This window comes from Pollachius pollachius (genome assembly GCF_949987615.1).
Source record: "Pollachius pollachius genome assembly, chromosome: 18".
NCBI classification, from domain to species: domain Eukaryota; kingdom Metazoa; phylum Chordata; class Actinopteri; order Gadiformes; family Gadidae; genus Pollachius; species Pollachius pollachius.
In genome coordinates this window covers 6,116,593-6,139,092 of record NC_136951.1, presented here as the reverse complement: position 1 = coordinate 6,139,092, position 22,500 = coordinate 6,116,593, and the positions used below count along the sequence as shown (strand labels likewise).

The 22,500-nt window shown below is 47.1% G+C and overlaps 1 protein-coding gene across 1 annotated transcript in view; it reads right to left on the bottom strand.

The window, feature by feature from the left end:
• Positions 1-22,500, bottom strand: part of LOC307089736 (retinoic acid receptor RXR-alpha-B-like) — a 109,398-nt gene that overhangs the window by 70,521 nt on the left and 16,377 nt on the right. Inside the window, exon 2 of the mRNA XM_079756151.1 lies at positions 3,022-3,147. Within this exon, the coding sequence (XP_079612277.1) occupies positions 3,022-3,147 (126 nt within the window). The remainder of the gene's footprint in view (positions 1-3,021; positions 3,148-22,500) is intronic.

Genomic DNA, 22,500 nt, shown 5'->3' with positions numbered 1-22,500 from the left:
TCTCGATATTACTAGTTGCCTTCATTGGTCATGTCGAGATCAGCCAATCAGAGGCAGAGAAGGGACGGGTCATCCCAGAATGCGCGCAGGAACCCGCCTTGACGAGAGGATGACAGATTGCAATGCCATTTGAGTTTTTAGACCAGAAGGGGGTGATGACATGTCAATTCAAATGCAATAGACTGTTGTTGTAGTTGTTTCGCTGGCACATTGAATGGCCGTTTGCAAATTGCATTGCCATTTTAATAAAGAGACTAAAAAACCACGGCAATATGGAATGCAATTGATTAAGCTTTCATTCAAATCAAAATAATTCGGATTGCACTGCCACTTGGCATATTGAATTGCCAAATGCATAATGCATTTTCAAACGGCGTGATCAAATCGTACATTGAATGGCAAAAATGCATCCCCATTCAAATGCAAAGGCCAAAAATCATCCATACTCCAGTAGTTCGCGGATAGCAAGCTCTAGCATGTCGAGAGCTTACAAAAACACCAACCCCTTTTAAAAAGGACCAAAGAACTGTGTTTTTTCACGCAAAACCAAAAGAGCGATCGTCTTCTAATCAAGGCACCTCTAATTTTACAGGAAGCCGATCCACCCCCACAGCCAGCCTTGACAGTAAAAATGTTGCAAATCAATCACAGGTAGCGGTACGCGAAAGGTCCTGAGAGCCGGCAGAGAGATGGTGTGCCTTTGACAGATCATGCACAGACTTGTCGGTTGTCCTGTGAAACAGAGGGGAGAGGGTCCACGATTTGAAACCTCTTTGTCACGCTCATACTCTCTCCTCAGGAAGAGGAAAAAGCCCAAAAAAGCACAAAGAGTCAATATTTTTTCAGTTACCGGTTGAACTTGCAATGACTCATGGCCCTGCGTTTTAACCTCACGTTTGTGAAACGTGAGGCCATGAAATGCCTGATCACAAACTTTAATTTGAATGGAATTACCTTTTACATGTTTACCTGTCAAAGAAAATAACAAAAGATGATAATAAAATAATATATGTAAAAACATGTATGAATGTATAAATATAGCCTGCGATGGCGGCATTACATAAGAAGAAGCATTACATAAGTAGTACTTTATGTAAGGATATGTTTCTCTACACCAGTTTTTATTAAGTGAAACCATGTTTACACTTTGGATTAGGGTTAGTGCGTAAAAAAAGTAACTATTTCATAGTTATTCACAGGTGTTATTCGCAAGTGAGAGGTGGACTGAGGCTTCATGACTCAAGCTGTGGATAAGTACTTAATTCATCCAGAAAAGAGATGAACAATAGTCACAACAGAAGATCCGAGGGTCAAATGCTCCGAAACTCAGGTTAAAGACAGAAATATTTTGTAAGCCCTGTGAATGTATTTATTTTATAAGGAAGCACAAATTCAAAATTATCTTTTGATTCACTTAACATTGCAACAACGTCAAACTGATAAAGCCCAAAATCGATTCAGAACTGGATGAAACCTTGAGGAACACGTATTTCGTTAACCCCCATAACCTTCACATGCTAACATAATCTGTACAAAAGCCCTCAGATTCTGTGTCTCCTTTCCTCTGACCTTGACCAGCTGACTAGCTGAGGTCCTCCACTCCTGTTCCATTTCCAGTAACATGACAAAACGCATGCTTTCAAGAAAAAACAACAAACACTATTCTTTTATATATATTCGTTCATGTTCATTGCGTTTCTGTATTTTTGGTGTTGACAGTTGACTTCGTGATTAAGAGATCAAGAAAATCTGGAAATCTGGATCTGAACACAGTGTTTAAAAAAGTGTGTTGTCTTCATCAAAGGTTAATACATGTTAGACTATAGTACACACACACACACACACACACACACACACAGAGGAAAAAACAGACCTAGCCAGACTGTACATCCACACCCACACACCCACACACACACACGCACACACAACAACACACACACACAAACACACTCGCCTCACCAGACTGTAGTACACACACACACAAACACACAGCGGAACACAATGGCTTCACCAGACTGTAGTACACACACACACACACACACACCCACACACACGTACACACACACACACACACACACACACACACACACACACACACACACACACAAACAGGAACACACTGGCCTCACCAGACTGTACACACACAGGAACACACTGGCCTCACCAGACTGTACACACAGGAACACACTGGCCTCACCAGACTGTACACACAGGAACACACTGGCCTCACCAGACTGTACACACAGGAACATACTGGCCTCACCAGACTGTAGTACACACAGGAACACACTGGCCTCACCAGACTGTAGTACACACAGGAACACACTGGCCTCACCAGACGGTACACACAGGAACACACTGGCTTCATGGACATCTGTTGGGTTGTCCGTCAACAAGGGGGCTCCACATGCAGAGGAGCCATAAATCATAAAACCAGACGGGGCCCTGGCTGGCGAGGGGCGTCTGGAAGTCGCCCCTGATGACAGGCTGTTTGTGTTGGTGTATTGGATGTGTGTGTGTGTGTGTGTGTGTGTGTGTGTGTGTGTGTGTGTGTGTGTGTGTGTGTGTGTTTGTGTGTAGGAATCGATTGCACTTTACTGCACTGTACATATTTCCATCAAATAAATTAATATGAAATAAATTATATTCATAAATCAAAAGAAATAAATGATTCCTGCTAGTATATCACCTCGTAAGATTGGTATTCATAGCCACAGTCAAAAGTTCTCAGCATCCCATATTTTATATTCTAACAATCGTTAAGTATTCTTAGCACGGAAAATCAGCATTTTGCAAGATTGACCAAACCTTGAATCAATCATGTAATAATCCTCATAATAAAGATTTCTATAGTTTCAATACTTATGACCTATCACAGTGACTTGAATGTAACGCAAACTTAAAACACAACACAGCCAACAAAATCCTCTGTTGTAGTGAATACAGCCTTTTGCATATTGGACATCAACGCTAACACCTTCATCATGCAGTAGGGAGGTCAGAGGTCGACGGCGTACGTACAGTGGGGGTTGCCGGTGGCCAGGCGGCGCTGGTGCAGGGAACACATCCCGCTGAAGCAGGTGCAGCCCTCACCTGGACGACCTCGCTGGGGGGGAGGGGCCAAGGAGCACTGGGGCTTCAGGAACCCTGGGGGCGAGAGACACAGACACAGACCGGCGTTAGACTCAGAGAGAGAGATAGAGGGGGTCGAGTTGAGGAAGAGAGAGAGAGAGAGAGAGAGAGAGAGAGAGAGAGAGAGAGGGTAAAGGAGAAGGAGAGAAAGAGAGAAAGCAAAACAGAGAGAGAAACCGAGAGAGAGCAAGAGAGCGAGATCGAGAACGAGAGAGAAAGTGAGAGAGAGAGAGCGATATTTGCGGACTAGGACAGAGTAGTGGCTAGGGGGGGTTCCAATTCCAGCCTAAAGGTTCTAGGGCAGGATGCCCTGACCCCTACATACTCCTAGCTATCTGAATTAATACGATTAGCTATCTGAATTCAATGGGAGCAATTCCCAACAAAACAGATAAAATCCAAACAATTGTCAGAAACAGTAACAGAAAGAAAGCAAGAATGCAGCAAGCAGGAGAAGCAATGGTGAACATCAGAGACTAGACTGGATCCTCTCGGCGCTGCTCACGCTCTTCGCACAGGCTCACTGCAGACGTAGGAGGTGCTGTCTGCTAAGGCAGTGTGCTTCAGCAGAGGAACGACCTCTCAGCATCAGACGTCGACATGCCCTGGCCCTGCCCTTGCCTTCCCCGCAATCCTCATCTGCCAATGCCCACCGCAGCTCCCGAAGGCTGCTGAAGGCTGAGGCGTAGCCAGTCCAGCTGTTTGTTTGACAACGCCAGGAGATTCCCAGCATGTATCCATCATCTTCCTCTCCCTGCCCGTCTTACTCATGCGCACAATCCCTCACAATCTCAGCGATCCCTGCTTCCAACAGGTTCACCTTGAAGTAAACTGAGAGCGGGACGCAATCGTCCTTTTGGGATGCAATCATCCAATATCCGGATGCATATTGACAGCGACCAGAGACTGTTATTCTTCATGTGTTATCGATGACCAATAGCAGGCAGCAGTGCATTTGGGGGCATGTGGGTAAAGTTTGATCATTTTTACTGAGCACCCTTCTCTCGCACTGCGGGTGACGGAAGCCTGATAAAGCGCTTTTATCAGGCTTTATCAGGCACTTTTGTGTATGTTGTACGTCCTGGCACTTAATGTGCATACTTAAAATAGTCCTGGCACTTAAAATAGTTGTAAATAGTAAGTAGTAAATAGTAGTAAATAATAGTTGTGCAGCATCTTATCCTAGCTATCTTTGTTGAACACAGGGAACGGGTTAATCTAGCGAATATTGGTGCCTGGCACTTGGTTCTATGAACATCCTTACTGTGCAGTCTGCGATAAATTGTTTCTCCTTCTTCTGACAAGTGTACTTGTAAGTCGCTTTGGATAAAAGCGTCATCAGCATCAACGGCCTTAACCGTCCTAAAGACCATAACCTCTCTTCTAGTGGGACCAGGCCTGATCCTCATCTGATCCCCCCCCCCCCCCCCCCCCGAAGGCCTGCCTGGGATTGCGTCTACAGAGAGGGGCTGGGCTGGAGGACGAAGACGGCAGATACATGTGTGTGGCTCTCATCTCCATATAGATGTCCTGGGGGACAGGGGGTGGGTGTGTACGAAGAGCGTCTCCCTGTCTGTCTTGGGGGGGTACAGGGCTGGAAGGGGATCAGAAAAATCAGGCTCAATAGGGAAGTCATTATCTGATACAATGGCGGGACTGATGGCAGCGTGACGCCACATTCAACACGGTCATTACTGCTGTCTCTGTCGCGCAGACGGATATAATGCGGACCAGTGTTATCGGAAATTTTTCTGTTATGTTTTTGTTGTTTGTTTTTCATACCTTTCATGGTTAAAATAGAGCACATGTATCGCATCAGGATGAAAGTGAGTATACTTCTGTGTTTTGGGACTGAAACACACACAACGTGCATGGATACATTCTGTGCAGCAGCTGACCCCTGACCCCAGTGGCGATCTATACGGCTAAATCGCCGCTTGTCCTCTTCGAATGGAAATGAAAGGGGGCATCTGAGTCCATCCCTGTGATTATGGACACGCGAGCGACGGAAAGACGGGAGGCTGCTCTTTTCCTGGGCTCGCGTAGAGAGAGAGAGAGAGAGAGAGAGAGAGAGAGAGAGAGAGCGGGGATTCGAGATTTGGCAAGGTCTTTTATCGAGTGGCCAGCTCAAGCGTACCTCATTGGCGAAGCCTTCCCTGTGCTGAGTACGCGCAAGGACCTTTTGGCTATCGGAGTAAACATAGGAATAAGGAGCGGAAACGTACAATGTGGCCCGTGTTTTGAGAGACCAATATATATACTTGCCTTTTATTTCCACCATGAAAAAGCAGCCGCCACTGCAGATGAGCTCAGAGAATGACATTTAAAACAGAGGCAGAGGGATATTGAATTAGTTCCCCATGATAAGCTGTCTGGGGCTCTGGAGCGCTGCGCTCACAAGGCCGTGTGTATGTGTGTGTGTGTGTCTGTACGTGTGCGTGTGTGCGAGCGCACGTGTGTTTGCGTGCATGCACGAGCGTTCGCTGCCGGCATGCGTGTGTGAGTGTGTTTGCGTGCATGCATCAGCGAGCGTGTGCGAACGCCCGCCTGCCTGCGTGAGTGTGTATGTGTGTGGCACAGATCCTAGCATGTGGAAATAAACGTGTGTGTACAACCCATTTGCCCGCCGTACCAGTGGAGACGAGATGCGTCTGGTCTGCCTTTAAATCTGTTGCTCAACTCTTTGATTGGCGTGATGGATGATTCAGCGTACGGACCGAGTCAGAGCAAGTCTGGGCCAGTGGGAGCGAGCGCAGACACTCTGAGATCACGCCAAAAAGCCATGGATGACTTCAACAAGCCTCCTCTTTCTGTTGCTGTACGGAGCAGGAAAACAAAGGCGTTTCCCGGCTTTTACTTGAAACTTCTCTGGCCGGCGACGTTAAACCAACAACTGTGAAATGAACATGTGCCACCAAACTATGGCATTATATATTATTGACTTCATCAACTATCAGTGTAACCTTTCATGATTACCGCAACCGCCTCCATGTACACATTTGAGCAACGCCTCCAACACGATTACACAGCTCTTTAACAATATTCAGCCTTTAATGGGAGATTTGCACGGGGCATCCCACACAATCATAAACCTCTCATAACAATTTATGGTTGATTATTCCTGCGGTTTCAGCCAATGAAGAACGAATCTCATTCAGACTCTGAAACGTGCGCGCTCCGTCATGATGAACTTTCCCATCTTGACCAAGCTAAAATTTTCTTTGGGCACAAGGCAAATTCCTGCCCGAATTAAAAGGTCAAAGGGCGCACAGTGACACACGCCACAGCGCTCCGAGCGTTGTCACCAGACGTTAGCGCGTTAGCATGTGAGCTTCCAGCTCCCAGTCAACTGAGACTTTTTTCCCCCCCAAATTCTGGGCTAAGCCGAAAGGACAGACAGGGGCCTGAAAAATCCCCTGACTGTGAGTGGTCCACTGGAAGAACGTTCCCACGGAATGCGATTCCCTCTCAGCACTGTTCCCCGAGCACTAAGATCCACACCTGGAACCAGACCCCAGAAGCGTGGGAGATGGAGAGGACTGGGTCAATAGGATGATGCCAAGTTATATTAAGGACTGAATGACTTGGCCTTGGGTTCTGCTTGGTTTGTTTTTGTGTTTCTGTCCACTTGGCACCTATTCCAGTCCCTGGAAGGGAATCCATCTTCGGCCTTCCTTGTCATGGTTTCCTCCATCTGGGTGATGGGAATATCCCCTTGTCCTTCCGAGAGATTTAGGGTTGTGAATGTGGCCTGTGTAGCCATTTAAGACTGGGTCTTTGAATAAAGTCTATTCATGTCAAATTGACTTGGTTCTTGGAGAATTTCTACTCTTCTTCATAGTGTAGGTCCTATCACATGTATTGATCATTTTCTTTTATGTATAAATAGGTCGCAAGCATTCCCCCCCCCCCCACACACACACACACACACACAAAAGTAACCAACTAATTTCCGAACCTTGACCTCGACCTTGAACGAAACAACATTGAAGGGGAATGGAATGAGATGTAATGAAGCGCTGGGCAGAGCTGCAAGGAATCCCCCGGCAAGTCAAGTCACGACAAGGCTTGCAGGGGTTTCCCTTCAAAAGAGCCACGCTTAATGACTCGGCTGCCGCAAAGTCCTGTGGAATAATTGTACATTTGAAACGTATTTGCTTCACCCCCCACCCCTCTCAACCCCCCCACCCTCCTCTCTCTCTGCTTGCTGGACAGCTTCCATCCATTTCAACGGTGGGAAGGGATAGAGGGGGGGGGGGGGGGGGGGGTACCTTGAAGTAAATGTCCTGGGTACCTTGAAGTAAATGATGAAAGCCATGCACGGCAGATGCTCCGGCATGTAACGTGCCTACCCCCGCCCGTCCCCTCCCCCCCCCCCCCCCCGGCCATGTGCAGGGAAGGGGGGGGGCGGGGGGGTGTACGCATGTTGGGTCATTAAAAAGGTTCTCTATCACATGGTGTTCGTATTTGTCTTAGCCCCCTAGTATGCATACAGTACCAGGCTCCTGATTACCAACCATGTTTGATCTCCATTTCTTCTCTTTCTTCCTACCCCCTTTCACTTCCGGAGGGAGAGGGTGGGAGGGAGAGATATGCGTAGAGCAGGAGGGAGAGAGGGATGGGAAGAGAGGGAAAGAAACGTTATAGGGGGAGACAGCAAGAGTTGGGGGGACGAAAGAGAGGGAGGGAGAAAGCAAGGGAAAAAAAGACGGAAAGGGAAAGAGAGAAGGACAGAAACGTAGAGGGAGCGAGGCAGAGAGAGGGAGAGAGGGAATAATCAGAGCAATGTAAACAGGGTGGGGGTCCCCTCGTTAAATATAGGTCACTAACGCTAATGAAACCGTAGAGTTTAAAGCGCTGGCTAATGAAACAGAGCTCAGGCCATGGAGCGCGAGCAGAAAAAAAGGCTCTCTTTGTACGAACAGGAACCCACTGGAAGAACGTCTTAATGAGCTAAAGGTGTGTGGCTGTATAGCCTCGCCGTTGGATTCAAAAGGTTGTATAGTATACACGCCATTAGGCAGAATACATTTGGAAGATAGCGTCTTACAGCGCTATTATGAGTATACACATCATTGATCGTGATGTGACTCTCAAAGATAATCCAAAAGTGTAGTAAAAGTTTGTAAAGTAATTCTTTTTTTGACAAAGACATCAAGTGCTCAACTCTCGAATCAAGAAGAAACCTTGTGAAATGTTGGACATTTTATGGAATACAGCAGTGTGAATTAGCCATCGAACGGGACATTGTTTGCAGTATACTCGTAACCATGGCGACCAAGGTCGAGGTCAGAGTTCCTGTGTAGGGCCTTGATGCATTTGCCAGGCGTAGTAAAACCTCTGTTACCACGGCGACCATTGTGAAAGTGAAACACATCTCGCATTTTAGTTGTCAGCAGAGGCCCTGTCATGCCTAGCTGGATTTGGATGAGCTTTAATGCGCTCACCGCTCCTTTTCATTTCACCAACTGAGCTTTTCTTGAAACACCCTGTGTGGTTTTATTTATTTACAGGTACCATTCCTTTGAAAATATCTTTATGTCTCTCCTCTACGCCTCTCCCTCTTTGTACTTATGTTGCCGTGACACCTGCATTTACCCTCTGGGATCCATCAACAACATCTGATTCCCCTCAACATTAACATTCAGTCACCAAGCAAGTTATTTTATCCAAAGTCACTTACAGGTGAGTTTGGGGCTTTGGATAAAGTAACTATTTTTCCAAAGAGTTACTTGAGTGAGTAACTCTTGTTTCATGTGGTCTTAGCTAGTAGTTTACAGTGTGTTTATTTTGATAAACACAGCATGTGTCTTCACTTACCTATAGTTTACTTTACTAATTTATCATAGATTTTCCTACATTACATCATGTACATTTTCTATTCATCTATATTTCACAATGTAATATTTTAACGTCTTACTGTATTTTTATGTTGATATTTTTGGCTCATTTCATGTCTATTTACTTTATGACCAATATGGTTTTATCTTTGAGCAGAGCACCTTTGACAGTCACAATTTTCCGCTGGCATCGGTAAAGCGTTCTCTAAAAGAACCGGGATGAATAAAATATAACGTTGTCCTCCACATCATGCAGCTGTCCCTTTAAGAAGCACGCTGAGAGATGTGTTTTGCTTTCAACTGAAGAGCGCTCCACACAAACTTCCAATAACATCAGCTGCGGATGACACCCGGGTGGTAATTGCGATGGTTGCCATCGTGGAGGCTCTTATTAAAAGCATGTCAGCTATCTGCGAAGGGCCAGAAGATTGGACCTCCATCAGACCTCAGCCTCGTCCTGTCAGAGATTACCTCTCATCAGGGTATTCTTCTCCTTATCCCGGGGGGGTCATGACCTCTGTTTGAGGCTTGTCATGGACGTGGAACACGTCCAACAGGATCTGGGCGTGTGTACGCTATATACGCACACTCAGCGGATTTGTTTTCCCCTCCCAGACATTAACAAATTCCCTCCTGAGAAGGAGAATATTTTCAATGTGCCCCCAAGCCCCTACCTTCCCTCCACTAAGGCAGCGGCGGCAGGGAGGATAAAAGTGCATACCAAGCGAATAAAGAAGAAGAAAAAAATATATACCAAAAATAATGCATGGATATATGTATAGGTCGGAAGGTCCTGGGTTCAAACCCCGGTGTCCGCAGTCTAACATGTCAACACCCTTGAGCAAGATGTCCTTAAACTGACCGGCTTATTGGCTTTCTAAAAGGAATAATAGAATTATGAGTTGTTTTGTAAATGATTACCGAGTTAAGACATACGACATGAAAACAGACGGACCGAAACACAGACACACAGGCAGACGGACACAGAGGGACAAAACAACCCCCCTTCACGGACATCAAGACTCTCAACAATAGAAACACTACACTGGTCTGATATTCCACTCTGCCCCTTCTCTATTAGACCCCTCCACTGGGTGCCTTCAGGCCAATCAGGAGCCAGGAAGTGAGCGGCCACAGCCATCCAATGGGGAGGGAGGAGAGGTCAGGCACAGCGTGCGGGCCCAATAGGTCCTGGGGCATCGGGGTGACCCGGGAGGCTGGAGGGGGGGTATTGACTTTCACAGGGTTTACCAGCCTCCGTGGTGCCCTAACTATTTCATAAGGTATTCTGTGTCGGAAAAATAAGCAAGCCACAATCCCTCCCTAAAAACACTTGGATGAGTTCACAGACTTTTCCCAAATATCCAAAAGTGCCGAGGGCTTGAGTACATTTCCGTCATGGCTCCGGGGCCGTCGTCTCACTACTTTTCCATGATTTGCCCTTGACTTGGATAAGTCTATGGATTAGTCCGATCCAATGGAAAGTAAGGCCATATATTTTAAATAGAACAAAACAGACGCCTATTGTGGCTTCGGATGGAAACAGTATTCAGAAACCAGACCTTCAGTGCTACAGTGCAGTGTTGTGTGTATATACATGTTCTCTCAAAATCATTATTTACCCCTTTTGCTCTCTTTTTTATTCTAATTGCTGTCCTGTATCTGTACTTATGTGACACACTTAGTTAATCTTACTGTTATCTGATCTTACAACACATTCCTCGTTCAGCTACATCTTATGATATATTGACAAACTAATCGTTTCAATTGCCCAACCTCCCTCCCCCCCTTAAATCCTTTAAGTCAAACACCAACCGTTGCCGGCAGTAAAGAAAAGTTTAACGGGACAGTTTTATTGAAAGACTTATTAAGCCACTGTGCTTTGTGAGGGCTGCACTGAGCTGCTTTTGAAATGATCCAACAGTACACCTCTCTGCCCCGGCTCATTCACACCAAATACCATTCTTCCCCGACTCAGATTCAGTGTGAAAACACACACATACACACGCATGGGCTCTTGGTAACGCGAGTGGCCCTATTGTGCATAGTGATTTCAACTGTATACGATGACACACTTTTTGCAAAACAGCCACTGGTGGTTGGTGTATAAAGAAGGAATTGCGCTCATAGACGTTCATAGCTTTCAATACGTGCATTTGAGAGATTGTCCCATCTTCTGCTCATACCTTCGTTCAGCTCTGGCCAATATTTGTATTTTTTATGTTTAACATCCTAAACAAAGCATGTGTGCCCTGAAGCTCAGTAACCTCTTGCTGTCTCTGTAGGCACTCTTTTAAAACTTCACATAACTATCAAAGCATCTTCCGGTCACACCGTGGCACCAGAGTCCACTCTCAGTGGATTCCTGCTGTTGAACAAAGCCCTGGATGGTCTAATGCCCTCACAGCCTATGCCCAATAGAGAGGCAGAGGCTTCTCAGATTCAGCTCCTCCACACACGACTGCAAGCCACACAAGGTCCCATAAACTGCTGTCTAACGCATGGGTTTTCAAATGGTGTGACACGACCAAGAAGCGGGTTCTCAGCAGGGGACCCCAGTGCATCGTGGGATGTCACAGCAAGAGACCTTGGAAACACTTGCAACCTCTTCCTGTGAAAAGTCTACTGTCTATACTCACTTTGCGAAGCTCTGCCCATCCACACTGAAACAAGCGGAAGACAAAAACCTTACATCACTTTATCCAGCTGTGTGGTCCGTTGCTACGTGGCAATTATCAGTCGTCGTGTTCATATATAATTGCGCTTTGTCCCTCCACGCAGCTGCACGAGGCTGGCATTCACGTACTCATCCGTCGAACACGCAAGCTTATTGTGCAGGGAAGGCTAAGAAAACTAGATCAGTTGACGCGTTTATCTGGTGAAACTCGGTACAAGGCCCTCGGCTCCCCTCCACCCACCGTGGGGCACGAGCGAGTGGGTGGGTCTGAGATCACAACCAGAGCAACAGCTCCTTGTGTGATCCTCCATGGCCCTTTGTCCCGCTTCTTGTGAAGCCCTTAACTCAAAAGGGAGAGCGCTTGGTGAATGGACCCAGACGGGGCAGAGGGGTGGGGCGGGGGGTCTAGAACAGAGACAGAGGAGCTTAAAGAGTGTGCTAAACGAGGTTAGAGCGGGGAGGAAGGAGAGGAGACTGGAGGGCGGGACCGACACGGCGTCAGGGCACTTCTCTGGGGGGCAAACGGCGCAGCAGTCGGCGTCCTTGGGCAAACCATGTTAATGTAATTTGTGCGGCGGGGGCGTCGCAGAGCTCTGAGACAGACCGCTGAGCGGGTACGAGACGGGCCTGTTGTTGTTGACCAGGGACCGAAGACACAGGGAGGCATTTAGAAAGTCGCTGCTATCCCACCATGGATCTCCAACAGGAGCTGTTCACATGACAAGAGCCCCTACCCATGATTCAACTGCCCGCTGGCACACTGCCTACGTTTCACAACTGCATTGTGAAACGTCGACACTGAAAGGGGACGGAGGAGGGAGAGAGAGGGAGGGTTGGGGACGGATCTTGGGAAACACCGCCGATATGGGTGGGATTAGCGCCCATATGCACGGCCCGGGGCTGTTATGAGAGCAGGCTATGTTTAGCCCTGATGATATCGGTTACCCGTTGATGCGCCTCTACTGCGATTAGGGTCGGGGCTTTGTGATGACGGACCGTATTAGACTCCTGTGTTGTACAGCACTGGACGTGCTCACGCCAAACGCTTCTGGGTTAGACCCAGCCCCCCCCCCCCTATATCCACAGGCTACCTGTAGGCATCCATGAGCAAAAAAGCCTGAATAGTACAGGAGAACAAGCAACTGTCTCGGTTTGCTTATTTTGAAAAAAGGTTTGGTTTTTCATAATAAATGCTTGGTTTTCTTACATTGAGATCACTTTTAAAGTTGAATGCAGAAATGTGGAGCTGATCAAAGGAAGAATGTAGGAGTGGGGGTCAGGAGCTCTGTTGACCTATGACCTATGCCTCACATTGTCCGCCCAGAGGCTAGGTTCCAAGGCACACTTCCTGCCAGCTTGCTAAATTAACCCACACACGCACACTTAAAAACCTTCCCCTATGGAAGAGAGATCCTCGCTCCATACGTTAGGCCCCTGCAGCAATTAACGTCCAGCCCGTTTGGAGATTACGCCCAAACACACACAGCGGTGAAGATTGGAGGGTGGGCGCTCCCTCTCACGTCCTCTGTATAAGCAGGGTGTGCTCACGATGCCTGAACCAACAGCCATGTTGGATCCATACCCCTGGTTGCCTGAAGACCTGTCATCATCTGGCCAGGTCTGTATTTCCTAGCCTATCGTCTCCTAAGCCCTCCAAGTGACCTATGAGGTTCATTCTGAATTAATGACCTACGATCAAGATACTGCAGTATATTTAGAGCTAGATAGTATAACTATAGCCCTGGGTTTCCGCAGAAATTCCCCTCTGGAAATTCTTATCTTACAAATCTCATCTCACAAACTAGCATCATAGCGACGGCTGCTGTAAACTACATGCATATCATATCATACATCAAAGACAAGGTTTCTTTTACCAGTGGGGGGTTATCTTCATCTTTTTGTGTTGAAATATCTGTCTTTTTTTTGAATCAGCATGTATTATATATAATATTTCAATACAAGTAGCCGCTGGTCATATTTCTCATCAGCCGGACCTCAGAGAGGAGTGAGGCAGACTTCAACACAGGCAAACATCACTTTGGTTTCAATCTGCCCAGTGCAGTGTTGAATGCACACACTGTGGACATATCCCAAATACATTTTCAATGAAACGCATTAGGGTTCATCTCAAGCTGGTTGGCGCGGTTGTACACTAAGGAAGAAGGAATATTGATTAAAAATAATTATTTCATGAACATGTGTTGATGAGTTCCCATGATCTAATCTAAATATCGAGATAGCACACATTTCTATCGAGCTCAGTTGGCTCACCCTCACTTGGAAGATTTAACACAAGATTGTTAAATTAAAAATCAAATGGGATGGCATGTATATATACATTTCTATATGGATGTGTGACATTCCCTATGCTTATTGTAATGATACATTCTACAGCCCTGTGTCAGGACACCAATATATATATATATATATATATAAACACATATATATGAAACCTAATCGAAGCTATCTTTGTGTTGTACGTCCAGCATGCTATTGGCATGTATTCATGAACATTGCTTATTAATGTTGCTAATACCTCTTCTCGGAGGCAGCGGTCCAGCCATGTCATAGCAGAACTCCTGGAGGACGACAGCGAAGCAACCGCTCGCTGTTTCATTACAGAGATATTCAACCAAACTCATTTGCGCGATTGGATCAAGCTTTCAATAAATGTATTTCTACAATTGCCAAATACTCAGAGTTGATTTAACTTTTACAGACCCTTTTTTGCAAGTCAAGTTCTGCTGGCCGAGTTTGTATTCGCTGTTAAAAGCCAATTACACGCATGTAGAGAAACCCACCTCCGGCAGCGTGATTGGCCGAAACAAATATGAAGCAAAAGAAAGTGAAACACCCCCGTTCAACCCGGTTTGAGCTTGTCTTCCATCAGACTTTAGATAAGAATCTAAAGTCTGATTTCAGGGACTACTGAAGAAGTATACTAGAGTTGATGGATGGATGGCTCCTCCACGTCTACAAAAACACAGTGTCTGTTCCGGAGACGAGGCTAACCTCGGCTCACTCCTTATGGGGATGATGAACACGATGGCTTTCACCTCTGGGTGCACCCCAGCTGCCTGCTCCAACCCCTGTCCCCACAACCCCTCCAGTCTACAAGAACGCACCGATATTAGGGAGGGATGGGTGGAGGGAGGTTAGATGGATCGATTAATGGGTTGATAGAGGATGAAGCGATGGGTGGGTGGATGGAGGAAGGATGTGTAGAGGGATGGATGACAATGATAGACTGATGGATGGCTTTATGAAGGGTGGATGGGTGGATAGAAGGAAATATGAGTGGATCTATGGATATCTGCATGGGAGAGTGGGTGGATGGGGGGGTGGACATATTGGTGGGTAGATGCATGGATGGGTGGAAATGGAAGTAACAAGGGAGGGGGAGTAAGGATCGTGACAGTGCTCTGGGTGCAAACAAGACTGAAAGGTTAAATTACATGTATCCCAGATGCATATCAAGAACATATCAGAGATTTGACCCGGAATATCAGAGAGAGAAAATGAGGGAGAGAGATATATGCATGGAAGCAAGAGTCAGATGGAGAGAAGTAGAAAGAGAAAGGGATATGCAGGTGAGTGAGAGAAAGGGGAGCGAGAGTGAGGGGGATGAGAGAGAGTGAGAGAGAGTGAGAGAGAGGGGGGGGCGAGGGAGAGAGAGAGAGAGAGAGAGAGAGAGAGAGAGAGAGAGAGAGAGAGAGAGAGAGAGAGAGAAAGAGAGAGGAGAGAGAGAGAGAGAGAGAGAGAGAGAGTAAAGTAGGTCAAGTCACATGACAGGGATTGGACGGCATGCAGGATTAACCATCCTTCAGCATGTGGTCATTTACACAACAAATGTAGATTTCATTTGATGAATTATCTTTGTCTGTTTGGGAGGGGCCGAAGGACGGCACTCGGTACGTCACGCACGATGTCACGCTTCTAACTGGCAGCCAATAGGAACGCACTGTGTTGCTGCTGTCAGCCAATAGGACTGGCGTACACCAAAACAATTGAGAGGTGTCCTTCGAGACAGGAGATGGAATGAAACATCGGTTATCTATCCAATATATATATATATATATATATATATATATATATATATATATATATATATATATACACACACACACAGGTATGTGTAATTTATATTTTTTTAATGATCGTTCCATGTACATAATAAAAAAGGAAGGCCAGCATTTTCCCACCGTGAGTACGATTATGAGTACGAGTTGTGTTTGCGAGAAATGAATTTAATGTGTACAATATCTTTTCCACGTTTCTATCACTATTTCGGTTTTAACATAAAGGGTGTACCACCGAGACCGTCGATATACAGCAGAAAGGTGTTGAGGTTGTGAACAGACATCTCTGTGGGCATCCCACCAGAGAGCCTTTATAAAGCCCTTCTGATGGGACTTGTGAGCTCAGTACCACATTTGGGACCAGCGTGCGTACCTAATGCAAGGTGACAAACTGTGATGTGCAAAATGCCACGGGTACCCTGCCACATAGACACAAACACAAACACACACACATGAACGCACAACGCACACACAAGCACGCACGCACACACACCCACATACACGCACACACGTATGCAAGCACGTACACACACACACAAACACACACCTGCTACTAATATCTTCACAAAGCTCTACTAATCTTCTAGTATAACATGTGAAAGAAGTCCTTCCAATCGATTAATATTCCATTTATTTACCCTCCTAATTGAATTAACGTGTCCTATCAGATAACTCCCTAAACTGATGTCAGCCAAACGATTGGTTGTATTGTCAGCGATGACCTTAAGCAACATGTGGGAGGACAACACTCTCCCCTGATCCCGGGCGATAGAGCCATGATGTCTGCCCTAGTGTGGTACTGTAGACCAGAACTATAGTTGGACAAGCTAAGATCCATGAGGTCTACATTAGTGTGGTACTTTAGACCAGAACTATATTTATAGAAGCTTAGATCCAAGATGTCTGCCCTGCTGTGGTACTGTAGACAAAATTATAGTAAGACAGGCTTAGATCGAAGATGTCTGCCATGGTGTGGTAGAACTATAGCTTAGAGAAACAATATCTGTGGTAAAGTGTAGGGCACACCAGAATTTGAACATTTTAGGTAGAAAATAGTAGGTAGAAAATAGTAAGGCTAGCAGTAGAGATAAGAGATTTAGGAGATAAACAGTAAGTCTCTCATTGCCTGAGGCAATTACATTTCTCCTAAAACAAAACGGCACAAAAGGCTGATATAATATAAGCCGATATGTTGTAATGTCCCTTAATCTATAAGAAACAAGAGGGAACATGAGAGATTAGGGCTTTTTTTATTGGAGCGTCCGGAGTTGATTCCCCGCGACACCGCAAAACTCGGTCGGTTCACTTTTTCGGGGGAAGACGTGACATTCCTTCTGTAAATCAACAGGTTGTGTACCTCTTATTTACATGAAACGTCGTCGATGACATCACCAGCTGCTACCAGCAGGGTCATCAGCGAATGAGCCGCAACGACGCGACTCCAAAAACACGCATCCTGCCTTAGGGCAGAGTTTGAAGAGGGAAGTAAAGAACCCCTCTTTATCTCAAATAACAAATTCTGACCAAGAAGGACAGACTGCCAGATTGCCTTAGACCAGTCAAGTGATGAGCCCCCTCGCATGGAAAATAAATAAACACAGTCACGCAGACAGCGGAAGAGCAAGGTCAATTTGCACAGTAGGAAACAAACAAACACACACACACACACACACCATGTGGCCCAGTCATGGGAGACATTGGGTATGAGACAGCAGAGTACATCACAGGAAGAGAGGAAGAGAGAGGAGCGAGAGAGAGCACAAGATAGAGATAGTGAGACAGAGTGAGACGGAGAGAGAGGGATGGGGACAACAGAGAGAGAGAGAGAGAACGAGAGAGAGACAGAGAGAGTTTGTAAGTGTGTGTGTGTGTCTGTGTGTGTGCCATTACTGTGCCATTACTGTGGGCCTTTGAAAAAAAGTGTGAGAGGAATGGAGTGTGAGAGGGATGAAGACAACAGATAGATAGAGAGAGAGAGAGAGAGAAAGAGAGAGAGAGAGAGAGACAGAGACAGAGACAGAGAGAGAACGAGTGCAAGATATTACTGTGGGAAAAAATAAAAAAAAGTAACAAACACAGACACTAGTGGTTCTTGCTGTTCATATTTGTCCATAAGAACACAAACACACACACAAAGACCTAAAACCACCTAGCATCCTGCGTGTCCCGGTAAACAGGGGCTCAGTGTACAAGGGAGGTGGCCGGACCCGGCTGGGATGGGACATGATGTTCTGACATACAAGCCCATCCGTTGCATTGGACTCAAAATGGTCAATGGTCTGTTTTCCAGGAGCACACAAGTTGCGGTTCATCTACTCATCCATCAGCGGCGAAAGTTTTGATGATAAGAAAAAAAACCTCACTATCTCTGTTCTCCTTTACCTCTCTCTCCCTCTCCCTCTCCCCCTCTCTCTCCCTCTCCCTCTCACCCTCTCCCTCCCTCTCCCCCTCCCTCTCCCTCTCCCCCTCTCTCTCCCTCTCCCTCTCCCCCTCCCTCTCCCTCTCCCTCCCTCCCTCCCTTTCTGGGGGTTGGTGCATCAGTGGGCCCATCAGAGGCCAGCCCTCTTTCCATCAGTCACCACATTATCAAGCACCTCGACTCTCCTCCCTCTCCTCTCCTCCACCCCCACCGCCTCTCCCCTCCTCACCGCCTCTCCCCTCCTCACCTCCCTCTCCTCCTCACCTCCCTCTCCTCCTCACCTCCCTCCTCCTCACCTCCCTCCTGTCCCCTCCTCACCTCCCTCTCCTCCTCACCTCCCTCCTGTCCCCTCCTCACCTCCCTCTCCTCCTCACCTCCCTCCTCTGCTCTCTCTACTCCTCTCCAGCAGCTGGTTCCCCTGTAGGCTACCTGCCTGTCAGTGTAACACACACACACACACACACACACACACACACACACACACACACACACACACAGCCCCTCTTCTCCCCTGGTAGGACAGAAAGACCTCTCTCCCTCTACTTGTAGACTCCTAATGAGTGATGATGAGCGCCAACGTGTGGACACCACCGGGGGGGGGGTGGGGGAGGGGGGGGAGGGGGAGGAGGGGAGGGCGAGGGGAGGGGGGGGGGGAGGGAGGGGTAGGGGGAGGGGGAGGGCGGGGATTCTAAGGGATGGCACCGCGGAGAAGAGCGCACAAAAGGCGCTCGCGGCGCATAGCTAATGAACAAAGCCTGGAGGTCTTAGCACTGAGGGGGGGGGAGGGGAGAGCGAGAGAGAGAGAGTGAGAGAGAGAGGAGAGAGAGAGCGCGTGTGGTGACTGAGAGAGAGAGAGAGAGAGAGAGAGAGAGAGAGAGAGAGAGAGAGAGAGAGAGAGAGAGAGAGAGAGAGAGAGAGAGAGAGAGAGAGAGAGAGAGAGAGAGAGAGAGAGAGAGAGAGCGCGCGTGACTGAGAGAGAGAGAGAGAGAGAGAAAGAGAGAGAGAGAGAGAGAGAGAGAGAGCGAGAGACATATCAGAGTTGTTTATTTGATCGCTGGGACCGCTATTCTTTTTTTTGTTCCCCTTTAGAGACCCTTCACACTTCAAAAGAGAGAGAGAAGCGAGAGAGCATGGAGAGAGAGACATAGAGAAAGAGAGAGTGACAGACAGAGGGTGCACCCTCGCATTCACGCCTCTATCCATTTCAATGACTCCAAACTGATCATACAACCAGAACGAGGTATGATAATTGTGCATAAGAACTTCTCCAATGACCTCTCACACATTTCTCTGTAGAATATAATATAATCAACAGCTACATGAAACATGTTTATTCCTGTTAAAATAGCTTTGTAACAAAGCATTACGAAATACAAACAGTAAACACAATACTAACACAATAAGACAACAAAGAGTAAATTTCAGTGCAAACATATATTAAAATCAGACGGAGTACATGTATTCTAGGGGGGAACGGTTCACAAAACTCGAGGTCAGGTCCGTTCAACGAGATGGTACCACGGTTCAGTCGGTACGGTTCGGTACATCGACAAAAGAGATGCCTACAACTGTTTAATTAGTCGATGATCCATGTATTTATTATGACGGTAAACAACACGGCCAGCTTGGCCCTCAACAGCCCATGGACACATAAACAAAACAGCAGTGCCAACATCAAATATTCCTTTAAACACAACGGCAACAGAGTATGCATTAGCAGCTTACGGCCAAATCACGTCCCACTGCAGTGCCTTAAGAAAAACGGGACCACTTGAAACGATTAGTCTATCAACGGGAAATCAAAGGGTGACTGGTCTTTTGGTCTCACAGTCTGCCGTAATAAAATGAGCAATAAGGTTGGACCTTCTGCTGCAGACTGCAGACGCCCAACAGTCTTTAGTTAGTGTACAAGAAGACTTAAGAGGCGTTTGGACACCAAGTGAGATCCACTCCATTGTTTTTCCTCTTGAAAACTCAAAGTCGCCGCACCATTAGGTCAGGATGGCCTTGTTTCCGATCCCGCGGAGGTTTGCTGCGGAGGGGTCTCACATCCGAGTTAACAATTGTTTGCCACTCGCCTTGCTGGAGAACACTGAACACAACCAGGCGACGCGCACGTGTGATCGACTGCGTATCAGCAGAACCTGACTGGACCTCAGAGTCCGTGAGCATCACTTAACTTCCTGTGCATGATTTCCCCTCATTAATTCCAGTACATAGGCTACGCCATTGGTTTGTGTCTTTACATGAAACCTTTTTGTCCAGATGAAAACCTCTATTTGTTCTTTTTGGATTGATGTGTGGTTGGGTTGGCCGTGCGTCCCGGTCAGTGCACTGCAGACTCCCTACCGTTTGTTTCGACACAGATACACGTACCGTTTCACCCATGATATATTCTTGAGGCCTGGGGAGAATTTTCCTGGTCTAAATCATAACCCAATCCAATGACCAACCACAAACACGTCCCAGCGGTGCCCTAACCGCACAACTAAAAACAAAGAGATTATTTTTTATGCCTTCAATTAAAACCAAAAAAGCCACCACAGGCTATGGGCGAAAACTTTTTTACGACTCATTTTCTCTCGTATTTTTCTGTATTTTTATTGGGTCCTGGTCTGACCTGCAGGTTCGATCCCCCAGCTGGACGCCCCACTCACTTCTACAGTGTTTAATTACCCCTAAGGGGGGAGGGTTGGTCACATGGGTCCAGTTTTGTCCCCCTATAAAGTGAGTGAAGGCCAGGGTTACTACAGGCCACGCCCCTTCGTTTACACGCCGAGGGGGGGAGTGGCCAAGCGAATCCATCGCACTGAATGAAAAAGTTAAAAGGAACAAAAAATCAAAAGGAGGGGACCCTTCAATTCCAGGGAATTTTTCCAGATGTTGCAGAAATATTCTCACTCCGACTGGTCCAGATGTGCTCACACTAACTACGGGCGTTGCTTTTTTTCTTCCTCACCATGCCTTTGCTCTGCGTTTCAAGGACTTGTCGTTTTTTCTTTCCCCTCTCTTTCTGCTCTCCCTTTTACCCAATCACTCCTTCTCTCCCTCTCTCCCTCCCTCCTCTCCTCTCCTCTCTCCCCTCCTCTCTCTCCCCCCTGGAAACGGAGTTCCCTGACAGCAGCTTTTAACTGCCGGCTTTTATGGGCCCGGGGGTACCTTAGTATTCACCACAAGACCCGCTAATAAACATACCGCTCATTCTCTAAAGTGTGTGTGTGTGTCTGTGTGTGTCTGTGTGTGTGTGTGTGTGTGTGTGTGTGTGTGTGTAGGTGCATGTGTGTGTGTGTGTAGGTGCGTGTGTGTGTGTGTGTGTGTGTGTGTGTGTGTGTGTGTGTGTGTGTGTGTGTGTGTAGGTGTGTGTGTGTGTGTGTGTGTGTGTGTGTGTGTTTAGGTGCATGAGTGTGTGTGTGTGTGTGTGTGTGTGTTTATGTGTGCGAGAAAACAGAGAAACAGAGTGATGGAATGAATACAAAAGCGAGCGAGCGGTAAAATGCTGTTTCCCATCCTCACCTTCGTCGTGCTCTCAGAGAAGACTCCTAACAATTGACTCTTCTCAGAGTCTTTTCAAACGCCCGCTCCTCCGGCCAGAGGAGCAGAAGAACGGAGGAGGGAAATAAACAGAAATCAATAAATAAGGAATGAGAGACGGAGGAAATGAAGAGGGCCGTGGGCCGAGCGCCCTGCCGCTCATCTCCCACTGATCCCGTTTGCTTTGCGCCTCTCCTTCCCATCTCTCCCTCCACACCTCCGCTCCGCTAGTACCCGCCCCCACTGAGCATGACCCGACCGCGCCCTTTGACCCTCTCCTCCGCCAGACAGCTCGCTGAGCCGCTCCTTCCAGAGCCGCTCCTTCCAGAGCTGCTCCCGACCCCTTTTTGTGACGGTGGAAGTGTCTACGCTAGCACATACACACGCGCACACACACACGCACGCACACACACACACAGCCCACATACAAACAGGCATACGCATACAAGCATCGCACACAAATACATACCACCATCCACACAGGCACGCACACAGGCATGCAAACACACACAGGCATGCACACACACACACACACACACACACACAGGCACACACATGAACATTCAAAAGCGCCTTCGAGTGTGGAGATACACACATAAAATGCATATACAACATCAGAACACACAAGCACGCAAGCACACACACACGTAGGTGAGCGTACACTAATACAAGTTGAAGATCAAGAACACACACGCACACACACACATACAAAACATACATTCACCCCCACCTTTCCGCGCATCAATCAGATCAGCAAACATGCATGCAGCACGTCTGGCATCCACGCATGAGTAAGAGTATCACCAAGACACACGTGCACAA